A 21,952-nucleotide genomic window follows, 5' to 3' on the forward strand; every position below is an offset into this window, starting at 1 on the left:
ACCTCCATTGTTTTTTAATAAAATAATAAAATTTATAATATATTTATATATATACTACGAAAACTGTACAATATCGTATGCAAAAAAAAAAAAATAATGCATCAGAGGCCAACACAAGTAGTGCTATACAGATGGAAAGCTATGCTTTGCTATCGTGGTACCAAAGGTTAGCAGCGAAGGACAGGTGCAGTAGGAAAGCAGAGGTTACCCTGACCCGCTACCATGCAGCTCTTAAAATAACCCAGAACAAAATCACCATCTCCAGCAGACAGCCGTTTTCCAGAGAGCCCGGGGCAAAGATGGGAACGGTGACCCTCTATAAATATCAGGCTGTTTCAGGATGCCATCAGCTGGGCTCCTCTCAAAACCGAGGACCCAGGAGTAAATCATTGCCTTCCATTTACCTGGGGAGGTGGGGACCATTGAGACACCTGCACTTCTGCAGGAGTGCTCGGATGGGTGGGCATCAAAAATGGTGTTGGAGTGAGCGGTGATTGCTCATGGAAGGCATCCCTGTACATCCTGCAGGACTGGGGCTCTACAGGGCAGGACAGGGCATGGCGAGCACCCGCCTGATGACCCAACCATACCAGAGCTTGGGGTGCACTGGGCTCTAAAGTTGAGCTCCAGAGCTTGAAGTGCCCTGGAAAGTCTCTGCCCACAGGAGGAGCTGCCCAGGCACCGCGGCAGAGTCTGGATGAAGCCCTCCTGGACCGTGCCACGGAGCCCTGCACGCCCCAACGGCGGCGTCCCGCTGGCGGGCAGCCTGCCCTGGCTCAGGCCTCGTAGAACTGCCTCTCCATCTGCTTGGTGAGGGTCCCGCTGGACATCACGGTCCTGCTGACGAACTCTTTGGTGACCTGCTTGGTGAGGGTGCTGCTGGCGCTCTCCACCCGCTGGGTTGTCATCAGCATGCCATCTGCAAGGAGAGGCCTCGTGCTCAGGGTGCTGCACTGAGTATGGGGTCACGGGGAGTGGGGTCTGCACTACCTCATGTTTTTTTGGCAGAGGTTTCACCTTCAATACCACCTCTCCAGATCAATTAATTCAGTACTTTGCTATGCCAGTCAATAAGATGAGTTTTTCTACCAGCTCCTAAACTCTCCTCCTTGCAGCTTGAGCCCATGAGTCCTTGAACTCAAGGGACAACATGGGACAGCTGGACTGATGTAATTAAAATGGTCATCATACTTTTCTGCAGAGGCGTAGCCTTGCAGGAAGAACTATGATTTCATCACCAGATTGCTCCTGTGGGGCTCTAAAAACTCACATTTCCCTCTGTGATCAGGCAGCACACAGGGAAATGGCTGCAACTGCCTGCAGGGCAGAGCAGGACGTGGTGCAGAAAAGGGCCTGGTCCTCTCCATCTATCCTGCCTGGTGGACCCCCCCTGCACTGCCTGGGACATCTGAGGTTAAAGCAGAGCTGACCTTTGCTCTCCAAGGGTTTCAGAGCAGACAGCAAGCCCTTACCTGAGAAGTGGGGGTCCAGGGAGGAGTGGCTGATGCTGGTTTTGGTGGTGTATTCAGTGGGAAAGTTGTACACTTCTCTCATGTACTGCTGTCCTCCAAACTGTGAGAAAGTGCCTGGGGAGAAGGAAAAAAGGAGAAGTCAGCCAGGAAATGACAAGGAGCTCCCACGCTTGTGACCCCCCTGCACAACGAGCACCAACAGTCAGTTCAGGAGGTTCGTCTTGTCATTAGGGCTGGGTTTAGGAGGAACTGGGAGGACTGAGGACCTCTGCCTATGCATGGAATCAGGTATAAGACAGAAGATTTGTAATAAATTAAACACTGACAGGTTCTTGTAATTGTCATTCAGTGCATTTTGTGGAATAGGGACAGCGTTCACAAGGTACAGGATTGCCTTCATTATGGAGATAGCAAACAGAATCACAACCAGAGCAGGGAAGGGCTCCAGGAGCTGTATTTACTGCTCTGAGAGACTTCTTGCCTTTGCATTTCCAGGAAGATGTGGTACTGTACCTCCATCCTGAGATTCAATGGTGATGATGCCTTCTCTCTCCGGCCCGAAGCCTTGGGTGGTCTTGGCTTGCACTTTGAACTTGTATGGGATGTTCTCACTCAGGTGGGGCACGGTCAGGGTTGTTTCTGGATTGTCTCCTTCAACGTAGATATTCCTGGGCTCCCCTAAAAACGCAGACAGACGCAGGTGAAGACAGATAGGAGTGACCGTCCATGCAAATACCTCCCACTTCTGGCTGGAGTCTTGGCTTTCCCTAAGCTCCGTGCCACCGACAGGTTGTACGGTCACACCCTGAGAAATAGGGCAGCTAAGACAGCCCTACTTCAGTGCAGTGCTGATCCTGAGCAAATAACTTCAGCTGGATTTGGGCTGTGTGACATCCCAATTCTCCCCACTTCTGTTACACCAGATCATGCAATGACTTAAAGCATCGGGGTCCAGCTGCTCCCAGGCCTGGAACCAGTCTCACGTCCCCATTTTGCACTGGTGTGAGCACACAACTCTGTTGCTGCTCCCAGCAAAAAGGCAGCAAGTTTCTGCTGGAGGTGATCTCGTTTTCTGCACAAGGAATTGGTTTTCCACAGCCTGCTACCTTACCTCCTCCATGCAGCATCTCGCAGGTGACCATGTAGCCCAGGATGGCCCCGTTGGGCTTGCGGGGCCTCTCCCAGCTGAGCTGCAGGGAATCGGGGCTGAGAGCAGTGAAAACCAGTGGTCCGGGAGCACTGGGTGTGCTCAGCGTGAAGGGGGATCCTGCGGGGGCACAAGCGAGGGGTCAGAAAGTGGTGGGGAGGATCCCAGCTGAGGGCTGCACACAGCATTTGTATAATGAGCTGGGAGGCCTCAGGTACCCCAACAGCTAAGGGAAGGTAAGCACATGGGGCAGAAGGTCCCGTTTTTTAATGAAAAAAAGGAAAGGAGAGCTCAGGATGAGGTAAGGGGAGAGAAAACCACCAGCAGTGAGGACAGAAACAGAGCCATCAGCGCCACCCAGGTCCCCCCATCCACCTCACCTGGAACAGGGCTAAGCGGGCTCTGCGGGTCCACCTGGGACTCGATGGTGATGACTCCTTCCCTCTCGGGGCCCCAGCCCTCCTCGCTCTGTGCCTTCACCTTGAAGATGTAGGAGTGGTTGGGCAGCAGGTCCTCCACCACCACTGAGTTCTGGCCGGGGTTGGGGATGGTGAGGCGGTGCACCTCTCCTGGGACACACGGGGAAGCAGGACATCAGCGCCGTGTTGCAGGCACAAAGGCAGAGCCCTGGCTTTCTCCTAAACCCTACCTCAAATGAACTGTCTGGAAAACTGAGCCAGAGAAATTCATCCAGGTTCCCCCCTCCCCAGCCATCTCCATCACACCTTGCCCCCACCAGCTGGTAGCACAGGACCAGATGTTGCTCCAAAAAAGGCTTAGAACAAACAATGGCTTCTTGAAAACTCAGGGATTTTCAAGCAAAGAGAATTACATTTTCACTAACTGCCCCAAGTTTCAGGTAAAAATAATAAATTGTTGTTCCAATCCTTCCTCCAAATCCAATGTGATGAAAAAACCTTCAGTTAAGATGATGATGGAGAAGGAGCACAGGGTTTTTTGCAGGAGGAGTGACTCCACAAACCCTAGAGCAGCTTTCTGTCCCCACGACAGAAAGAGGGAATAAAAAACGTGGCTGAGACATTTCCTCGGGGCTACAGGAAGAGTACAGTTGGGAGCTCGAAATCACAGAGTGGTTGTGCTTGGAAGGCACCTCTGGAGATCATCTGCTCCAACCCTTCTGCTCAAGGAAACCCAAGAGAGCAGCCTGCCCAGAAGACCTGGGCAAGTCTCCCCCACCAGAAGCTCCCAGCACTGCCCAGTGACCCAGCTGCCTGCCCGCTCACCTCCGTTGAGCAGCTGGTACTGCACGCTGTAGCCCTGCACCTCCTTCTCGCAGTGCGGCTCCTGCCAGCTCACCTTCAGGGAGGTGGGCCCCAGGGCGGAGAAGACCAAACGGGTCGGGGTGTCGGGGATGCCCAGCGGCAGCCTGGAATCTGAGGCAGAACGGGACTGTCACGGCAGGGGTTTGGGGGTGAGGGGTTAGTTGGGCTGGGGGAGAGGAGGGAGCGGCACGCGGAAGCGTGGGATGGTCCTGATGGTCCGGGGAGAACGTGGTGAAAACGTGGTGAGATGTCCTCTCTGCAAGCTGGGCCTCTCAAGAGGGGGACTGTCTGGCTCTGCACACCTACAAGGATGTCCTACAAACTTGGGGGGCCACCCTCGGGTGGGACAAGGCAAGATAAGCTTCATGGCCCTGTGGTGAAGCAACCAGAGCAGAAGTCCATGTAGTGTGTGTGACCCTCCTGGCCCACCCCAAAGCAGCCCTTTCTGCCCAACCCTTCACAGGCATCTTCAGAGCAAACACAGCTCTGTTCAGAGTGGCCCTAACCTGCAGCTAAAGCAGCCCAGGGGTTGTTCAAGGGGACACAGGCAGCTGGGACCAGAGCAGGGTGCTCCTGGCTCCCCACAGCTCAGCCCAGTGGGACACAAGGCTCATGGCGAGCACAGAAACCTCCCAGGGAGGTGAAGCTCAGGGACGGGCACATGAAGCTGTTTTCTGCCCCTGCTTTCTGCATGCAGCACCCAAACAGAGTTCCTGGCAGGACCTCATGGACTTCTGACCAAAGAGTTTGCAGAGGGACATCTCGTACGGAGCACACGTTCTCCCCAGGAGTCCTCCAAAGGCCTGTGGGGTAAGAATGGGGACAATAAGCTTGTTAGGAATGAAAAGGAGGGGGCAATGAGGTGGTCAGCTCGTTAGAGCACGGTGGCAGCGGCGGTGAGTGTTAATTGGCCCACGTGGCTTGAAACACAGCTGAAGTGACCTGCAAATGGAAAGGTGGTGTGATGGAGGCACAGCCCGGGTGTTGGGGTGGCACACAGAAAGCCATGGAGAGAGGGTCTGGGGGCAGCAGATGGCAACAGCTCACGGATGGCCAGTGGCCTGGCTGGTTATGGGATGCGTGGCTGGAAGGAGACACTGGACAAAGCTGTACCTATGTACTTGCAAATCCCTGCAGACCCATCAGTCATGATTATAGAGTCCCGAAAGCCAGTGCTGGGGTAGTAACCCTTCACCTTTGCCCTGCTCCTGAAACCCACATCCCGGGGCAGCGGGATTGTCCTCCCAGCATCTTCACGGATGGGAGGGAGGGATCTCCCTGGGTAATCTACAGAGCAGCGTAAGAGAAAGAGAGAAAGAGAAAAACATGGGTGAAGACTTCAGAGGGGGCTCAGCCCGGGTGCTGGCTCCTGCACAGAGATTTTTTTTTTAAGGCTCAGATTTTAAGGTCTTTTTGCAACCTGGCAGCATCAGCCTGGTGTATGTGCATGGAGCTGAAAGGGAACCACACTGCTGGACAGAGTAAGAGAGAAAGACGTGCTTTTTCTGGGATGCTTTGCAGTTAGCCAGGTGCTCTGCACATCAGGGATGGGCACCCTTTGCAGAGTGGTCTGGAAGCAGAGCAGCCTTACCAAAGCATTTGCACATCAGTAGTAAGGACAAAGCCTTCCAGATCTCTGGTTCACGGGCCCCTTTGGCTGTGAGCACAGTCCTCACCCCCAAAGGATCCGCAGGGCACGGACCTGAAGGTGGTTATGAAGGTAGAAGAGAAGAAGTGGCCCTGCCACATCTGCACTCACCATGCCCCATCATCATCGTGGAGTAGTCTCTGGTCAGCGAGGAGCTGCCCATCACCCTGTGCTCCTGCTGCACGTGTGAGCTCAGCTGGTGGTAGCTGGTGTTTGTTGCCCTGGTCAGCGTGCTGCTGCTGCCGGAGAAGTCCACCCGGCCGTTCAGCAGGTGCTCTGTGGAAGAGAGCACACCGTGAGGAAGGCGGCTGGAGGACTGGGCTTCTGCTCCAGTTTCCCTGGGGAGGAAGCAGGAGGCACCATGTGCACCCTGCCTCGGCTTTGTCCTGGCCTTAGCCACTCTGGAAGGTGGTTCTGGAGCGCTTCATCTAGAACAAGCCACGGTCACCCAACGCAAAAACGGGGAAACAAACGGGAAACAGAGACTGCCTACACCCAGCACCAGAGACACCCATGGTGCCCAAGGTAACTCCAGACCTCGGCCTCGCTGGGGCACTGCCTTGTGGTTCTCTCTCTCCTTTGACGCAAACACAAGTTTATAATTTCAGGTTAAAAAAGAAGCCAGAAGAAGAAAAACAGCCCTTTATGGAGGCGGTTTCTCCAAATCTCACTCTGGATCCCATCTCAGCTGGGTCTGAAAAGCAAACTGCTTCGCTGCTCAGGTCCTTGATAAATCCTCATCCCCTCTCAGCAGGCCGGGAGAGATCAGCTACCACGAGAGAGTGATTTCTGTTTAACGGTCCAGCAGATCTGCCCTGGTAGCTCAGGGCACTCAGTTAAGGTGAGGAGCTGCCCTTGGAGGTGGTACTTAGCAGGCATCATTTGAGTTTGGCTCATGCCTTGAAGGTCCGGCCTGTTGTAGAAGCAACTTGCTAGCAGGCTCCCAAGTCCATGCCGAGATGGGGGTTACCTTGACACTCGTGAGCAGACACACCAGGACAAGGCTTTGAAGCAGACTCTACAGCATGTGAACATCACGCCAACAGGAGGACGGGCACACAAGGGGAGGAAGGGGGCCACGTGCTGGGGGGGGCCCAGCCGCAGGCCCCGTGGCTCAGAGCAGGACGAGACAGGACACTCAGGGCCATACGAAGCCGTCCTTCACCTGCTTGGGGCCGGGGGGTCCCGCTCCTCATCAGGCTGCCAGTAGCCACGTCGCTGTCCTCCTCGCGGAGGAGACCCTCGGTGTCCGAGGAGAGGTGGCTGCTGCCAGAGAGGCGGGGAATGGTTTCGGGTGGGAGCCTCCAGGTGATGCGGCGAAGATCCAAGTCTTCTCCCAGCAGCTGCACATATTTCCACCTGGAGCCTTTTGGGACAAGGCAAGCACTGGTGTTGGCATGATCTACGGGGGACGGGGTGGGCTCCCCACTGCCTTCGTGCTGCTTGCCGGGGAGGGGAAGGGGCAGCCGCTGGGGGGAACAAGGCCCGTTGGCTGACGAGGTCAGGAGGTGCAGCCATCAGGTGAGTGGTAGATGGAGGGAACGTGACATGCAGGGGGTGCCCCAGCCCCAGGGCTGTTTTCCAGCCCTGTGTCCGTCATGACAGAAGGTGAGAGTCCAAGTCCCACCATATGGCTGTCCCTGTCACGAAGAGCCTGCTACACTGGTCCTCTGCTCGGGAGAGGCTTCCTTGCTCCACGATGTGCACAAGGGATGGTCAGACACTTGGTGTTCCTGTTATTTCTGTTTTCTGAAGGGAGCAAGGACTTGCTTCTGGATCCCAGGCTCTGGAGAACCCCCCAGGAAAGACCCTCCAGATCCCAATGACAACCTCAGCATTTCATTATGGCCAGTCTTCCCCTTGCTGTCCCAGTATAGCATATGAGAGCCAGCCCCACTCAAAGCGAAGTGATGAAGGAAGAGCTCAGAGGCCACAGGGATCCACCGGGATCCAATTCACTGGCCAGTGCCTCCCCACCACTTGTTGAATTCCCTCCTGTTGGCTTGGCTGAGACCCCAAGCACCCAAGGGACTCAGAGGTCTGTGCCTCGCCAGATCCTGTTTTCTGACAGTAACTCTTGGTCCATTCAGACACCAAAATGAAGGGAAGATGAGCACAGAGGGCTATGAAAAACTCCTCTACCACCCCACACTGAGATTTGCCTTTGCCTCATGGCTAAGACAAGGGGACACGGGTCTTATTTAGACTAAGACCAGTCAAATGTTTCCAAGCACTGTGCTTTGGAAGTGCTGATCTCCACCAGCTCCATGATTCACATCTCCCTGTCGCTGTGAGGACAAAAGGAGCAACAGAACTCACTGCTGAAAACAATTAAGGAAAAAATGAACGTTGAAGATGACCTTTGCAAAACCTGGAGCAACGTACCTGAATCGTCAGAGACACTGGGATGCTTGCTGCCAGCCGGAGAACGAAGCACATCTGAGCTGTACATCAGGTAGCTGTCATAGTCCTCACCTCCTTCAGCATCGATGATGGGGACATCGGGGATGATGGGGACTGGAGGGGAGGTGGAAAATGCCATTAGACGTGCAGCTCAAAACCACACTGTCTCCACCACGCTCAGGCTGGCCTTCAGCCTTCACCAGGGCGATTGGAGAGGGCAGGGTGTTGAGAAGCAGCAGGGTGATGGAGAAAGCTCCTCGGCACTGCTCCTGCCTCCCCTGCTCCCCACCCAGGCAGGACAATAACTCACTGGACAATGGACGCTTGGGCTGTGTAGCAAGGTTGATGGTGGCTTCTCTCTCAGGCCCCCAGCCAGCACCATTTCTGGCCTTCACCATGTAGCGGTAGGGCTGGGACTCCCGCAGGTTTTCTATCAGCACCATGCGTTTCTTTGGGTCTTCCACCAGCACCTTCTTCACTGGGCCAATGGGTACTGAAAATACAGGTGCACATTTCCCCCATGAGACACAGAGAAACCCCGCCACAGATCTTCCTTGGCCAACAGGCTTGTGGTTTGGTGTTGGGACATAGCTTGGCTCTGGGACAAGGTGCTGAGGCTATCTGGGTTGCTAGTGACAGGCATGACATAATTTTGGAGAAATCCCCAAACTGAATGCTGAAGTCAACCTACAGCAGAAGTCTCCTGTTGCTGGTGTATCAGCTACTGTCACCAGATAGCATCTTTCTGGCACCACAGTCCCTCTAGATGTATGAGCTAAGTTTTTAAGGTGAAAAACAACGCAAAAAAACTGCCAAAGTGAATGGGAACTGAGGGTGCTCATGGCTTTGCAGGATTAAGTCCTGAGGGATGATTTCCTGTACTCCCTCCTTCTGGAAATGACCCCTCCAGATCCCACTATTACAAGAAATGCTTTTGGATCCATTTTGGTTCTACTGCAACTTGGGGCCAGCCCAGATGTGGAAAGTGCTCTCCTGTTCCTAGAGCTGCCCCAGACAGCAAACGAGCTCTTACTGTTGTCCTCGTTAACAAGTCCATAGCTGACTTCATACGCCGTGATCTCCCCGTTGGTTTCTGCAGGCTCAGCCCAGCTCAGTTGCGTCACGGTGGAAGAGACGACGTTGAAAGCCAAGCGGCCAGGCTCACTGGGCACTGGAAAGGCAAGGACGAGGTGCTTAGATTATTCCAGCTGGGAGCGTTCAGGTGCTCAGAGCTCCCTGAATTACAGGCACAAGGATGCCAGCTTGCTCCCATGTGGGGAAAACGAGGTGCAGAGCGCTCACCGTCCTCCAGCGTGCGGCAGTGGATGATGTCGGAGTAGACCCCTTCACCCATGGCGTTGTAGGCGCAGACTTGCATCTCGTAGTCGCAGAAGGGGTAGAGGTTATTCAGTTCTGCCGATGGTGATTTGACATCGATGAGGTGAGCTTCTGACTCGGGGTCCCCCTGGATCCAGTATTTCACCTGACAAAGCAAGAGAAAGCCGTGATTCCATGGAGAGGAGCCAGGAAGGGAGAGCTAGCTCTCTCCTTTGGGTCTCTTCTCCCCATCCCTTCAGCACAAGTGACCACGCATGTGCAGCAGACACAGGAAGGGTCCCACATCCTCCCCTGGGATCCACTCTCCCCCCTTACCTTGTAACCCAGGGGTTTTCCTGGCGGCGGAAACCAGCTGAGGCGGATTTTCCTGGAGCTGAGAGCCTGGGCATTGGGATTCAGCGGTGCACCCAGACGGCCTTTGGGGGACTGGGTGACTTGGCCCATGCCAGTCAGTGGGGGGACACCATCCACCACCTCTGCAGACACGAGGAAGAGAGCACATCAGTGCCAGTGCCCCACGAGGATGGAGAAGAAGGAAATGTGCCTCTTCTCATCACTGCCTGGCCATTAATGAGTGAACCTCTCAAAGCATTTCAGAAGGGTAGTTCCCCATCACAGGGAAGGGAGACTGAGGCATTCAGTGAGGACACCCCCAAACCATACAGCTAGCTGACACAAGGGTCTGGCTCTGACCCCCCCAAGTCCTGCACCTCTTGCTGCTTCTCACAATCTGCCCAGGTAGGAAGAACTTGGCTTCTTGCAGCTTAAAATCCTTAGCTCTGGCTGAATATATTTAACAATGCTTCCACATCTTGATTGCTTGCCCTGTGCAGCTGTAAGAGGAGCAGATGGGCAGAGCCTTCTCAAGTCACAGAATCACAGAATATCCCAGGTTGGAAGGGACCCACAAGGATCATCGAGTCCAACTCCTGGCACCACACAGGTCTACCCAAAAAATCCCCTCCCCTTGCTTCTCCTAGAAAGTCACCAAGGCCTTGCCTGTTCCGGGAAGCTGCTCTGGTTACTCCAGTGACAAGGGACTTTTTTGTATCCCCAGTTTTCCTAGCTATTACCACGATAAATCTTTCTCTGTTATTGACCCACTTGCTGGCAGCTCTTACAGCTCTGTACGGCCACAGTCACAGGAATCGCCAAGCACAGCTCCCAGAAAGGGAGCCTCTCCTTTATTTTAACAGTTTTTTCTTCAAATCCCCAAGGAAAAGAAAAGAAGAATGCCCCCTATTTCCTTTTGCAGTGTAGATCATCTATTTTCTTCCTACCCAGTGCCTATACCCGCTCAAGCCTCTAGAGGGAGACCCAAATCTACCAGTGGGAGCTGGAGGCACCTCCTCATCCCTGCCCTTAGGGTGAGCAGCAGGGCTTGGAGCTCTGCAGGGCTTGGAGCTCTGCAGGACCCGGCTGGGCAGGTCCTGCTGGGGTCCCCCAGCTCCTGCTGCCATCTGCCAGCCCCTACCTGGGTCAGCGATGGTCACCGTGGTCTGGGGGTAGCGGCCGATCTTGGCACCGTACTTGGGATGGAGGAGGTCGATGGCGAACTGCTTGAGCTGGCAGTTGTGCAGGAGGGTGTCTATTTCGGTGAGCTCCAGCAGGGAGACCTGCACCTCTTTCCGGGTCTCGCCGGGCTGGAAGATCAGGTCACCTTCTGCGAAGACGTAGTCCTGGAGGAGGAGAGAAAGGTGCGTGGTCAGAGCACACAGCACCCGTGAGATGGTTCCCAGCGAGATTCCCCTCATCTCCCAGTGAACCGCCGCTGGCCTCCCAGTGCCCACAGCTCGGGGGCAGCTGGCACCCTCTGACTGAGGTCCAAGCAGCCTCTCAAGTCCCTGAGACACAGGGAATGAGGGCAGGAATCAGGGATGGAGGAGAATGTGTCCGTCCCTGTGCTAAACAAAAGCCTTGGGTCCACCTTCTCCTGGCCACGTCCCCTTTGAACCCAACTCAGTTTTCCTGCAGCCCTAGGGTCGGTTCCTTCCTTGGTGTCTGCTCGTTCCTGCCTGCCAAGGCCAGGAGCATTGGCCTTACCCTGCCGTCCTTGGCGGTGAGGTCTCGGGTCCTGTAGGTGACTTGGGACTTCCCGTTGTCTATGATCTCCCGCAGGACAGGGATCTTGGCCACCTTGTCAAAGCGGCTGTGGGAATAGGCTGGCTGCAAGAAGGTGATGAGGCTGCTGGCTGGAAGGGCAGGAGAGAACAAATGTGTCAAATGCATGAAAAATCACATTACAAGCACTTGGGAAGAGACTTCCTACCACCCATGGGTATGAACTGCATTTGAAATACCACTGCATGGACTGGAGACTTTACCAGTCCTCTTGCTCCCTGCCCAAAACAACCACACAGAAAGCAGAGGAAAATCACTGGGGGTGTTCACCTGCCCCAAGCACAGCATAAGAGCAACGAGGGCTTCCACTGCATCACTCCAACAACTTTAGAACTGGAGCAGCAGAGGCATGTGGCCAACCTTGGATCTGCCACAAAACTGATAGCACTTAAACCTGTGATGGTCAAACATTTTGGTCCCTGCCATCAGGGATGATGACCCTCCCTTGGATGCTTTAAAAGATGCTCTAGTTTAGACCCAGGTGCCTTCAGATAGCAGTCACCAAGCAAATTTCTTTCTGGCTTGTGGTGCTGGGGAACTCAACACCTTCCTTAGGAACCACAGGAGTCCATCTGGACAAGGGGCCAACCAACACGAGTGCCCTTGGTCATGCCTCATGCCATGGCTGCTGCCCTTCACCTTGTTCTTTGATGATGGTGATGTTGACCAGCCTGCGTCCAATCTCTGCGATGCCGGTGGGGACATCGATGGCCTCCACCTGCAGCTGCTTCTCATCATCATCATCCTCCCTGATGAAGAGCGGGACACGGACATCCACCAGCTCCACGGCTTCTTGGAACTCCACCATCCCGTGAGCATCTGGGGGAAAGGGTGATGGTGAGAGGTGGGAAATGCCCCCTCTGCCCGGCCAGGACGCAGCGCTGGGCTCCGCTCCCTACCTTGATCCGAGGTCACGGTGTAATAACCTGGAGAAACCTTCAGGTCATTGAAAGCCTCGTGGGAGACGTGCTTCTCGGTGACTTTGATGATGTCCATCTTGGCTGAGCGAGGGGCAGTGAGCACAGTGTCCACGATGGTGTGGTCCTGCCTGTGGCCAGGGGAAGAAAAAGCAGGGGAAGAGCTGAGGCCAGGTCTGCTCATCGCATGCAGCACCTGGAGGGGTTAGCGGGTTTGCAGGGCACTCCGCCACCCACACTCCTGCACACAAAAAGGGAGAAGCAGCAAAGACAAGGCTGCAAACTCCACTTACCTTTTCCCAGAATTGGGCTGTACCCTGAGGGGGAAAAAAAAAAAAATAAAATCAGAGTGAGTAACGCTTCTGGGGAGACAAAGTTCTGTGTGAATCACAGCCCTGCACATGTCTGAGCCGCAGCAGATGCCCCACGGGATTCAGCCATGGGGAGTGGTGCCAAACCTTCCTGCAGAGCCCGTGGCCTCCGGTGGGTGAAGCTCCTCACTGGGCTCGTGTTTGTGTTGGGAAGGGCTCACAGACCCTGCTCCCTCCCAGCTCACAGATTTCACACCCTTCCCCATCCTCTCCCTCATCAGCAGTGCCCTGGGGCAACCCTGACCCCGAGACAGGCGTTCTCCCCCCCCCCAGTGACCCACCTGAACTTGGTCTGCTGGAGCTTGTGGCAGCCCGGGATGTGCTTGTAAATGTCGTTCAGCTGCAAGGAGCAAGATGGACATGGGGTTTATCCCCAGAACATAGCCAGAGGCTGCAAACTGAAGCTAAAGAGGAGCTTCAGGAGCAAGCCTCATCAACGTGATGCTTTGATAATTCTTAAGGTTTGTGTTTTCTTTCAGAAAGAGGAAAAAAAAAATCGGGAAAAATCTCTTCTTCATTTCAAGGACTGAGTGTCTAGGGAAGGTGTCACAGCCACCACCGCTGTGCCTGTGCCCAGTCCCACCCCAAGCCCCCCCAGGTGCTCAGGCCCTTACGTTCTCCTCCACTTCCTTGCGCAGCTGCTCGCACTCCCGGCTCTCCGGCTTCGTGAGGTTCTGCGTGAAAAGCCGGGTCAGCCTCAGAGACAGCCCGTAGGGAACTGCAAGGAGAAATGCCCTGGTCAGGTTTCTTCCCTCCCGGTCAGAGAAATCACCCAGCAAAAGCTGGATGTGTGGGGATATGCGTGATATACGCGGGGATATGGTGTCCAGATCCCATGGCGTCCTGCCCTTTGTGGCACCACAGCACCTCCTCGGGGTCCCGTTCCTTGGAGGAGACACTTACTGAGATCTTTGGGGTTGGCGGTGGCGGCGTGGGAGGCGAAGCCCTGCTTGTGGACGTTGTTGTTGATCTTCCAGCGGACGGTGTCCCGGCCCTTGAGGGACCCGCTGCGGACCATGGGGGTGTCCAGGTGGTCGGAGGACATGAGGCTCTGGCGCAGCATGTAGTGGTCCTCCTTGAAGCCAACCGTGCGACCTGCAGAGCAGGGGCAGAGTCAGACTGCCATGCTGTGGGGCAGGGAGGACGGGCAGCAGCTTGGCTCTGCTAGGAGATGGCCCTGATTTACCACACCCCAGAAGGGGATCCCTACTTGTGTCCTCCCCCCCAAGGAAGGCAGTGACCCCACAAACCCCTCTCTCCCCCCCATTCAAAGGGCTGGTACCTCGTGCACAGCAGGGAAGCAGGGCCAGGCAAGCCTAGAAAAGACATGACCAAACACACAGTCACTCTGCAGCCAAGGGTGTAAAAATCTCAAGTCTCCAGCTGGGAGGGCTCACAGCAGCAGGGCTGGAGCAGGGATGGGTGGGCAGTGGATGAATGGGGCTCTGGAAGGTGATTTTAGCCATATATCCTTTTAGTGGGGGAAATCACACAGCATTTCACGCCAGCAACGGGTGCTGGACACCATCAGGACCCAGCCCTGGTAGGGGCAGGATGGGTTTGGGAAATTTGTCACTCACCTTGCAGCAGGCGCAGAACCTCCAGCACAGCAACAGCAGCAGCCCCAGGAGGAGGATCAGGAAAATGAGCAGTGGGATGAGCCAGAGGAAGCTTCCCGGAGGGCACTCTGCAAGGGACAGCAGCACCGGCTGTGACTGCAGGGCAGCAGCCAGGGGAGGGAACGGGGAGAGCACGGCCACAGCTCTCTGAGAGATGGAGCAGCCAATTTCAGCCTGGGAGCTTCTCTCCTGGTGCTCACAATGAGAAATGCTGCCCAGGGAGAGCTCTGCCACCTCTTGGCTCATACCCAAGGGGCCTTCCAGCACCTTGTGTCTCTCTCTGACTGTGCTGGGCACTCATCACCAAAGGTGCTGCTCTCTGAGGACGCTGCTCTCCACCTCCCATGCCTGCTCACCTTTCTTCTTCTGCACCTGGACGGTAGCGTTGGGGAGGACGCTGGGGTCTCCCTTCAGGGTGTAGTGGTAGGTGCAGTCATCCTCCTCGTCCTGGAAGGAGCATTGCTCGCTGGCCTCCTCTGGGGATAGATTGGGGACACGATCACCAGGCTGTGGAGTTACCAGGACTGGGAACCCAGCTCTAAGCATGATGAGACCCCAGGGCACACATGCACAGGGCAGGCACACCACATGTGTCTGCATCCTGGTACCTTTCTTCAGCTCCTCCACCATCTGGACCTGGAGGTGGCACGTGCTGCAGTTCCCTTTCCTGTTGCCCGTTCCCCAGGCCTGGCACTGGACACAGTCCCGGATGCTCTCACAGATGGCCTGGAAACCCTGGGCAGGGGCACAAAGCACCATCAGGAGACCGGCCGCGGGGCGGGCATCGCGCCCAGAACCAGGCTGGGGAGATCTCTCCAGCCACCTGCCTCGGAGACACCCTGAGCCATGCAGCCCTGACCCAGAGGCTGGAGGTGTTTGGGCTGGATGGAGGTGCTGAGCCCCCTCACCATCTCTCCAAAACCTCTCACACCAACAGCCTGCGTCAGGGCAGCAACCAGATCTCCTCCAAGGGCCTTAGGTGGCCTTCCCAGAACACAACTGAGCCAGCTTTCTCCACTCCATGTGGGATTAGCATGTGTTTGTCAGTAGGAAAACTGAGGCAGCCAGCCATGAAATGAGTTTTTATGGCCTTGGGGCAGATCGGAACAAGCCAGGAGCCGAGACTCAGACTCTGCCCTGCCCCTGGGTGCACGCCCTGCACCAGTGTGCAGGCGCACGGGGCGCACACATGGCACCCGGGGGCTGTAACACCTCTGGGGGCACAACAAGCCCACAGCTGCAGGGTGGTCCCAGCCCAGCCATTTCAGCACAGGCAAGCCCATGCCCTGCTCAGGACTTTGCTCCCGACCGAGAAATGCCTCCACCCTCGCTTTGCTCTCCTTCCCTACAGGCTCTCAATGGGAAGGAGAAGTGAAAGCCCCCAGGGACCCCAAGCTGAGGCTCACCAGGGAGTAGCTGATCTCGCAGGTGGAGCTGATGTACACGGACGCCTTGTCACAGATGCACCTGCCACACTCGCACCTCCCCTGGTTGTTGCAGATGCCCTGGGGAGCAGAGGGGACAGTCAGTGGCTGAGAGCAGCCACAGGCAGTGGCACCGGGTGCCAGCGAGCTGCTGCCGGCTCCCCGTGTCCCCAGCACGGGGACATTTGCCACGGCCTGGAGTGGCCCGGCCAGGACGTACCCCCCGGCTGTCGATGCAGGTGTCATTGCTCGTAGGACACTCACAGCCTGGGCCCTCCCAGCCGCTCTCACACACGCAGGCACCCTTGGAGCAGCGACCGCGATCTGCAAGAGGGGAAACGTCACCGCGCTGCACCCCTCCCTGGGCTTTACTGGCATCTTGGGGTGCATCCCAGGCTCAGATCTCCCCTGTCCCCGCAGCCCACAGCCCGTTATTCACCCCTCTGTGCCACTCAGACCTGCAGGCACCGGAGAAGGGGGCAGCGGGGTGGTGCTCACCGTTGCAGAGGAAGCCGGAGGTGCGTGGGCACTGCAGGACATCGTACTGGCAGAATTCCCCATCGAAGCGCTGCACCTGGCCCTCAAGGTTGCACTGGCACTTCCCGCAGATACACTCGCCCCGGCCCGAGCACGCCTTCTCGTCCCCGGGGCGGGTGCACTCTGTTCTGTCGGAGGACGATTCCAGGGAGCACTCGCACGTGTCCCCTTGCCTGATGGAGAGGAGACGGCGCTGAGAGAGGCAGGAGCAGGGCATGGGGGCTGCCCCCAGGTAGGGCCCACAGGGCACAAGCGTGCATCCTGGTGGGTTGCCAGGCATGGCCAGAACCCCCAGAGGGGCACCGGGCTTGGCAAAATCCTTACCAGCCTGCGTGGCAGAGGCACTGTCCACAGATGAAGTCCCCACGGAAGTTGCACTTGGGTGAGGAGGGGACCGCGTGCTGCAAGGGGAGAGCGAGGAGGTGCTGCTGGGTGGGCTCGGTTCCCCCCAGGGCCATCTCAGGAATCACAAAGGCAGAGCCAGGGAATAGGCTTTGCCCATGAGACTGAGCTTTGTAGGACAACGAGCACAGCTCCGTGTGGGCTGTGGTGAAAGTGTCCTTGGGATGAGCTCCGGGGGCGGCTGGGGCAGCCACCTGTGAGCCAGCATCTCCAGCCAGGCAGCACAGACGGGCAGGATGGGTGCCCACCACCCCATAGCAGCCCCTTGGGTGTTCAGAGCTGCATCCTGGGGTCTCCCAGCCCAGAATTCAAAACCTCCAGCTCTGAAAACCAGGAGCTGCTGGCACCGAGCTGCAGGAGCTAAGCAGGACCGGCACGTGTTGGCAGACGCATTCCCAGGAGGGGGGCACGTCCACAAACACAACCCGTACCTGCTCGCAAGGGCACACATCACAGACCACCGAGGCTCTGACTTTAAGGCTGTCGCTCAGGGACGTGGGCTTCACGTGGATAACTCCCTGACGGTCTTTCTCCGGGAGGCTGCAGACGTGCTGCCCGCCGACGTACTCGAGCGCCTTCACGCGCATCTTGAACTTGCCCTGCAGGGAAGGGGAAGGTGCATGAGCCCCACAGAGCGACCCTGCTGCTGGCACCCCGCTTGTTCCTCCCATCCCATGCACCTACCACTTCCCCACGGGTGATGTTGAAGGAGCCGGACTCTGTCTTTTGGTACATGGAGGAGATGAACTCTGTCTTCAAGGCCTTGGGGACATAGTCAGCCCGGATGTCCATCTTGGAGCGGATGCGCTGTGGGGGGCAGGAGGTGATTACGACCCTGATTTTCTGCAGCCCCACTGTGGCCACCCCATGGCCTGCCCTGGAGGGGCCACATCCTGCCCTGGGAGTGAAAGCGAAGCCCCGGAGGGCACCATTACCTCGAAGGCCATGCGAAGCAGCTCCACGATGTTGGACGAGTCTTCCTGGAGCACCCCGATCGCAGAGATGGGGAAATACTTGTGCAGCTTCTGCAGGGAGAAAGGTGCTCAGTGAGGCACAGCACCACCACGGCAGGTCCAGCTTCTGCCCTTCCCGGGCAGCCGGGAGCTGTCTGGGAGCAGAAACCCCTACAGCTCCCGGGGTCTTGTGCTCAGCCCAGCCCGAGACTGGGATGGTGCCATTTGGGGCTGCTGGTATATGCAGACATGATTTTAGCCAGAAATAAAATATTTTTAGTAGGTAACAAGCAGGGAACTGCCTGGGAGAAAGTCCTTGCATCAATTAAATCAGGTCCTCAGGGACGTTCTCAGCTCAGCTGCACCAAGGTCCTGGGAAACCTCATCTAACGCTGCCATGGGCTCTGCTTTGAGCTTTTGCTCTGTGGAGCAGAGACCTCCAAAGATCCCTCCCAAACTCAATTGCTCCCCAGCTCTCCCCACACTGCTTTACATGAAGCAGCCACCAAAATGAGGAGACCTCCAGGAGCTGAGGCTCCTGCACCCCAGCAAGAAACCCTGGGACCTCCCCAAGTGCCACGGCACCCTCCTGACGTGCCAGGGCATCTGTTTAGCACTTGGGGACCAGAGATGAGAGAAGGTTTTCTCCTAGCAGCTGAGCTGCAGGCAGAGGAGAGATGGTCCTGGAGGAAAGAGAACCCCCCACAGCTCCCTGACCTCCAGGGTCTCCTCACCTCGTAGTAGCTGTAGGAGTGGTTGGTGACCGCAAAGATGGGGATGATGTTGTGCTGGCCCAGCAGGCGCACCAGGGTGGGCACCGAGGGATAGTCCTGCTTGGTGTCATACACGTAGGTGCCCCTGGTGTCCAGGTGACACTTCTCGTCGTTCCTTGCCAGGATCCCGGCCAGGACATTGGTGCCGTCAGCTTCATAGTGAAAGGCAGACTCGGTGGAGAACACGAGCAGGTGCGTGCTGTCCTTCCTCCAGCCGATCTTGTCCTACAGCCAGGGATGGGGAGAAGGGACCATTATTTCCAAGCCCAAACCATGGCACATTGGCAGGTTAGGATTCAGAAAACCACATGGACATGGCAGCACCTCCACCTGGCAGCAAACACAACCAGCGACGTGTCCCCAACAATACCAGCCAGCAGTTCTCTGCCTCCCCCGGTTACACCCCAATGCATGGGACACCTCCGTGCTGCTTCTCTGCCCCTCGTTACCCAGACGGGCTCATGAAGACCAGACCCCCGCCCATTTGTTCCCCATGCCCCCAGCCCCTCACCTTGCACACAGCTGTCTGCAGGATGGCATCAAAGCCGCCCTCGGGGGCATCCAGGTTGCCGGAGATGCGCTCCTTCCTGAGCTCCTCGCTGAAGTAGTTGATGTTGTTGGTCAGGCGGATGACGTTCTTGAAGGAGAAGGGGGAGTCGGCGTTGTTCCAGGGCTCGCGAAGCCTAGGAGAGAGCAAGAGAGCAAAGGGATGCTCCAGCAAGGCACTGCTTGCCCAGCGACCAGAGGAGTGAAAGTCTCAACCTCTCCTCGCTTTGGGGACCTCACGGAGCTGCTCGCTGCCCCCCAGCTGCATGGCCACAAGGCGGGGAAGGGTGGGAGAGCATTTGGGCAGACACCAAGCAGAAGAGGAGGAGGTGGAGGCAAATGGAAAGCCACTCAGCCTGTCATGGCAGAGCAGGAGAGAGATGGACAGAGGCTCTGGCACCACAGATGGAGGAGATTGGGAAAGCCACAGAGAAGTACAAAGGGGCTCCTGCCTTCCCCTCGCTGTCCCCAGGGACCCCCCCAGCCCCACTCACTTCTCAGGCCTCATGTCTGTCTGCGGGGATGAGACTTTGTCCACAAACTTGCCAAAGCCGATGGTGTAGTTGGAGGTCAGGTCTTGCAGGAACTCGGCTGGGAGGAAGGGAAGAAGGGACGTCAATAAGGAGATGCCCACCAGGATGCTGCTCCAGGGTGTCCTTTCCTAGCATCTTCCCGGCTGGTTGTGTCTTAGCTAAAATTCCCAAACTGTCAGCTTTTAAGCTCTTTGGGCTTAGGGCTTGTCTTTTTTTTGGGGTAGAAACCTATGCCACCTTTGGGAGCTCCAAGACTGGGGCTTCTGCAGCAGCTCCACACCGGGAGGACACAGGAAGGTCCCTGCAGGGCCAGGAGGGGCATCCCCACACCAAGCCACATGGTGCAGGCATAATTATAATCTAATTAATACAGGCACCTCTCAGCCCTTTGCCAGCAAAGGATTTGGGGCTGCAGGTGGGAGCGAGCTGCCCCCCTTCACGGGCACAAGACCCGGCTCTCATCTCACCTAGGTTGTGGCCCATGCTTTTGAGGTTGTCCAGATCATCGGACATAGAGTAGGAGAAGTCCATGAGGATGTAGAGATCCACGGGGCTCTCCAGGGGCTGGAAGACGTCCATGTTGAAGGTCATCTCCTCCCCAGCCCGCAGCCGCATGAACATGCCCTGGGGGGCCACCTGGGTCCTCTGCAGGCGCATGTTGATGCTGATATTCTGCGAGGGGAGAGCGGTGTGAGGGGATGGAAACCAGCTCCCAGGAGGGTGAAATGAAGCGGAGGCCAGGAGGGGAAGTCAAAGGGCTGGGACAGGCAGGAGGGAGCTGATTTGGAGCAGACCCTACATAAAAAATGGTCTGGATCTTGCATTTTCCCTGTGGGAGGTTTTATAGGAAGGAGGCTGAGGACGGCAGGGCCCCTGGGGAGGAGCCGAGTCACCACCTGGGGAGGAGCTGGAGGCACCACCAGTGCCTCCCAGCACCCACCTGCTCTGTCCGCATCTCGCCCCTCGTGTAGACGATGCTGGCCTCCCCGCAGCCGTAGCGCAGCAGGTTCTCCCGCAGGTCGCAGCGGGGCTCCTCAAAGCTCTGCAATGGGGCGAGAGCAGCGTTACGAAACCACAAATCCTCCCCACCGGGAGGGCACGGAGCTTGTGAAGACAGCAGGGTCCCTGCCAAGGTGGCTGGGTCCAGAGAGCCCTTGCAAGCAGCAGAGGGGCAGGGAGGTGGGGATGAATCTCATCCAGAAGCACCAATGTCCTCCGGCACCAGGGGAGTTCGAGCACCAGCGAGTTACTGGGCTGTCCGGGACAAGACTCTCCCTCCATCCCTCGGGCACTCCTCCCCATGGAGAGTTTCAGGCCTGGCCAACAGGCATTTTCTGATAAATCCCTGTATTCTGGAAGGTTTTTGCTCTCCCTCCTCCCCGCTTCAGTGCCTGAGCCAAGGGAAATCCACGTCTCGAGCTTTCGGTCTGGAGAAGCTGGAGCCGGGAGCTGGCTCTGCTCTCAGGTTCCTCTCCTGGATTTTGCCCGGGGGTGGTGGGATGCAGGGCATGAAACCAGCCTGGAAGCAGAGCCCCAGTGTCCCCTGCCAGGTCTCACCTCTTCGGTGCAGAAGGAACACTCCTTGTCCACTCGGATGCACTCAGAGCAGCTCTTTGCCCGGCTCTGCACACAGCGGTTATCTGGGGAAGGGGGGGGGGGAGAACGCAGGAAAAAAAAGGGTGAGCAGTGGAAGGGCTGCCCCCATCCCTGGGGGAGCCAGCGGAGGCTCTGTTGGGTTGTTTAGCAGAAAATAGCAAGAAAACAGCAGCGGGGTTTGCAAGAGAGGAGACCCAAGTGCATGGGGGGACGGCGGACAGGAGGGAAGGCACGCGGCACAGCTCATGGGGACTTGCATGGTCCTGCAGGGCAGCACCAAGCAGAGGTCGAGGGCAGGCATAGAAAGGCTGCACTCACTTTTGGTCCTTTGGCAGAGGGTGGTGGTGCAGAGCAGGGACAGCAGCAGCAGCCCAGCACAAGCCCTCGGCAGGGCGGCCATCCTCTTCCTCCTGAAACACATGGCACGCTGAAATCGCGGGGGTCCGAGGGCTCGGTGGGGGAAACGGCCCCGGAGGAGGACAGCTGCAGTGGGACGGCCCCGTGTGCCCTGGAGAGCCGGAGCCCGGCTGCAATCTCTGGTCTCAGCAGGGCAGGGCATGAAATCAAAAGCGAGAGCGGCTCCTGCTCCATGTGGGCTTGTGCGAGAGGCTCAAAGTCCCCACGGGCTGGGGCAGGGCGGCTGCCGCGCCGCGGCCGGCTGGAGCCCAGCACCCTCCGCACGTGAGAGCGGTGACCGACTGGGTCGAGGCCTTGCTTGGGCTGGGGAGGAGGAGAGCAAAGGCGCCTGCACCCCAAAAACAGAGCAGACCCCTCCCTCCAGCTATTCCCTATGGCACGAAGAGTTTCCAGAACAGGCACACAGCAAACAGAGGGTGAGGCTTTGGGAACGCCAGACCCGGAGCTCTGCC

General features: G+C 57.1%; 1 protein-coding gene across 1 annotated transcript; it reads right to left on the reverse strand.

The window, feature by feature from the left end:
* Window positions 1–776: 776 nt before the first annotated feature.
* On the reverse strand, window positions 777–21,504 carry ITGB4 (integrin subunit beta 4; the record flags this gene model as incomplete). Its single annotated transcript, XM_084298278.1, has 40 exons — window positions 777–919; window positions 1,473–1,586; window positions 1,986–2,150; window positions 2,584–2,739; window positions 3,000–3,188; window positions 3,864–4,013; window positions 5,016–5,189; window positions 5,662–5,826; window positions 6,716–6,916; window positions 7,936–8,067; window positions 8,264–8,446; window positions 8,987–9,124; window positions 9,256–9,436; window positions 9,607–9,767; window positions 10,766–10,970; window positions 11,335–11,483; window positions 12,052–12,231; window positions 12,312–12,460; window positions 12,623–12,646; window positions 12,982–13,040; window positions 13,315–13,418; window positions 13,604–13,795; window positions 13,983–14,016; window positions 14,281–14,387; window positions 14,676–14,795; window positions 14,928–15,054; window positions 15,726–15,824; window positions 15,964–16,067; window positions 16,242–16,453; window positions 16,605–16,681; window positions 17,114–17,281; window positions 17,367–17,489; window positions 17,618–17,707; window positions 18,370–18,633; window positions 18,920–19,091; window positions 19,449–19,545; window positions 19,955–20,159; window positions 20,428–20,529; window positions 21,045–21,127; window positions 21,402–21,504. 40 exons carry the CDS (start codon window positions 21,502–21,504, stop codon window positions 777–779), a joined length of 5,601 nt encoding a protein of 1,866 aa, XP_084154404.1.
* Window positions 21,505–21,952: the final 448 nt, after the last annotated feature.

The sequence above is a fragment of the Netta rufina genome (genome assembly GCF_964035555.1).
Source record: "Netta rufina genome assembly, chromosome: 19".
NCBI classification, from domain to species: Eukaryota; Metazoa; Chordata; class Aves; order Anseriformes; family Anatidae; genus Netta; species Netta rufina.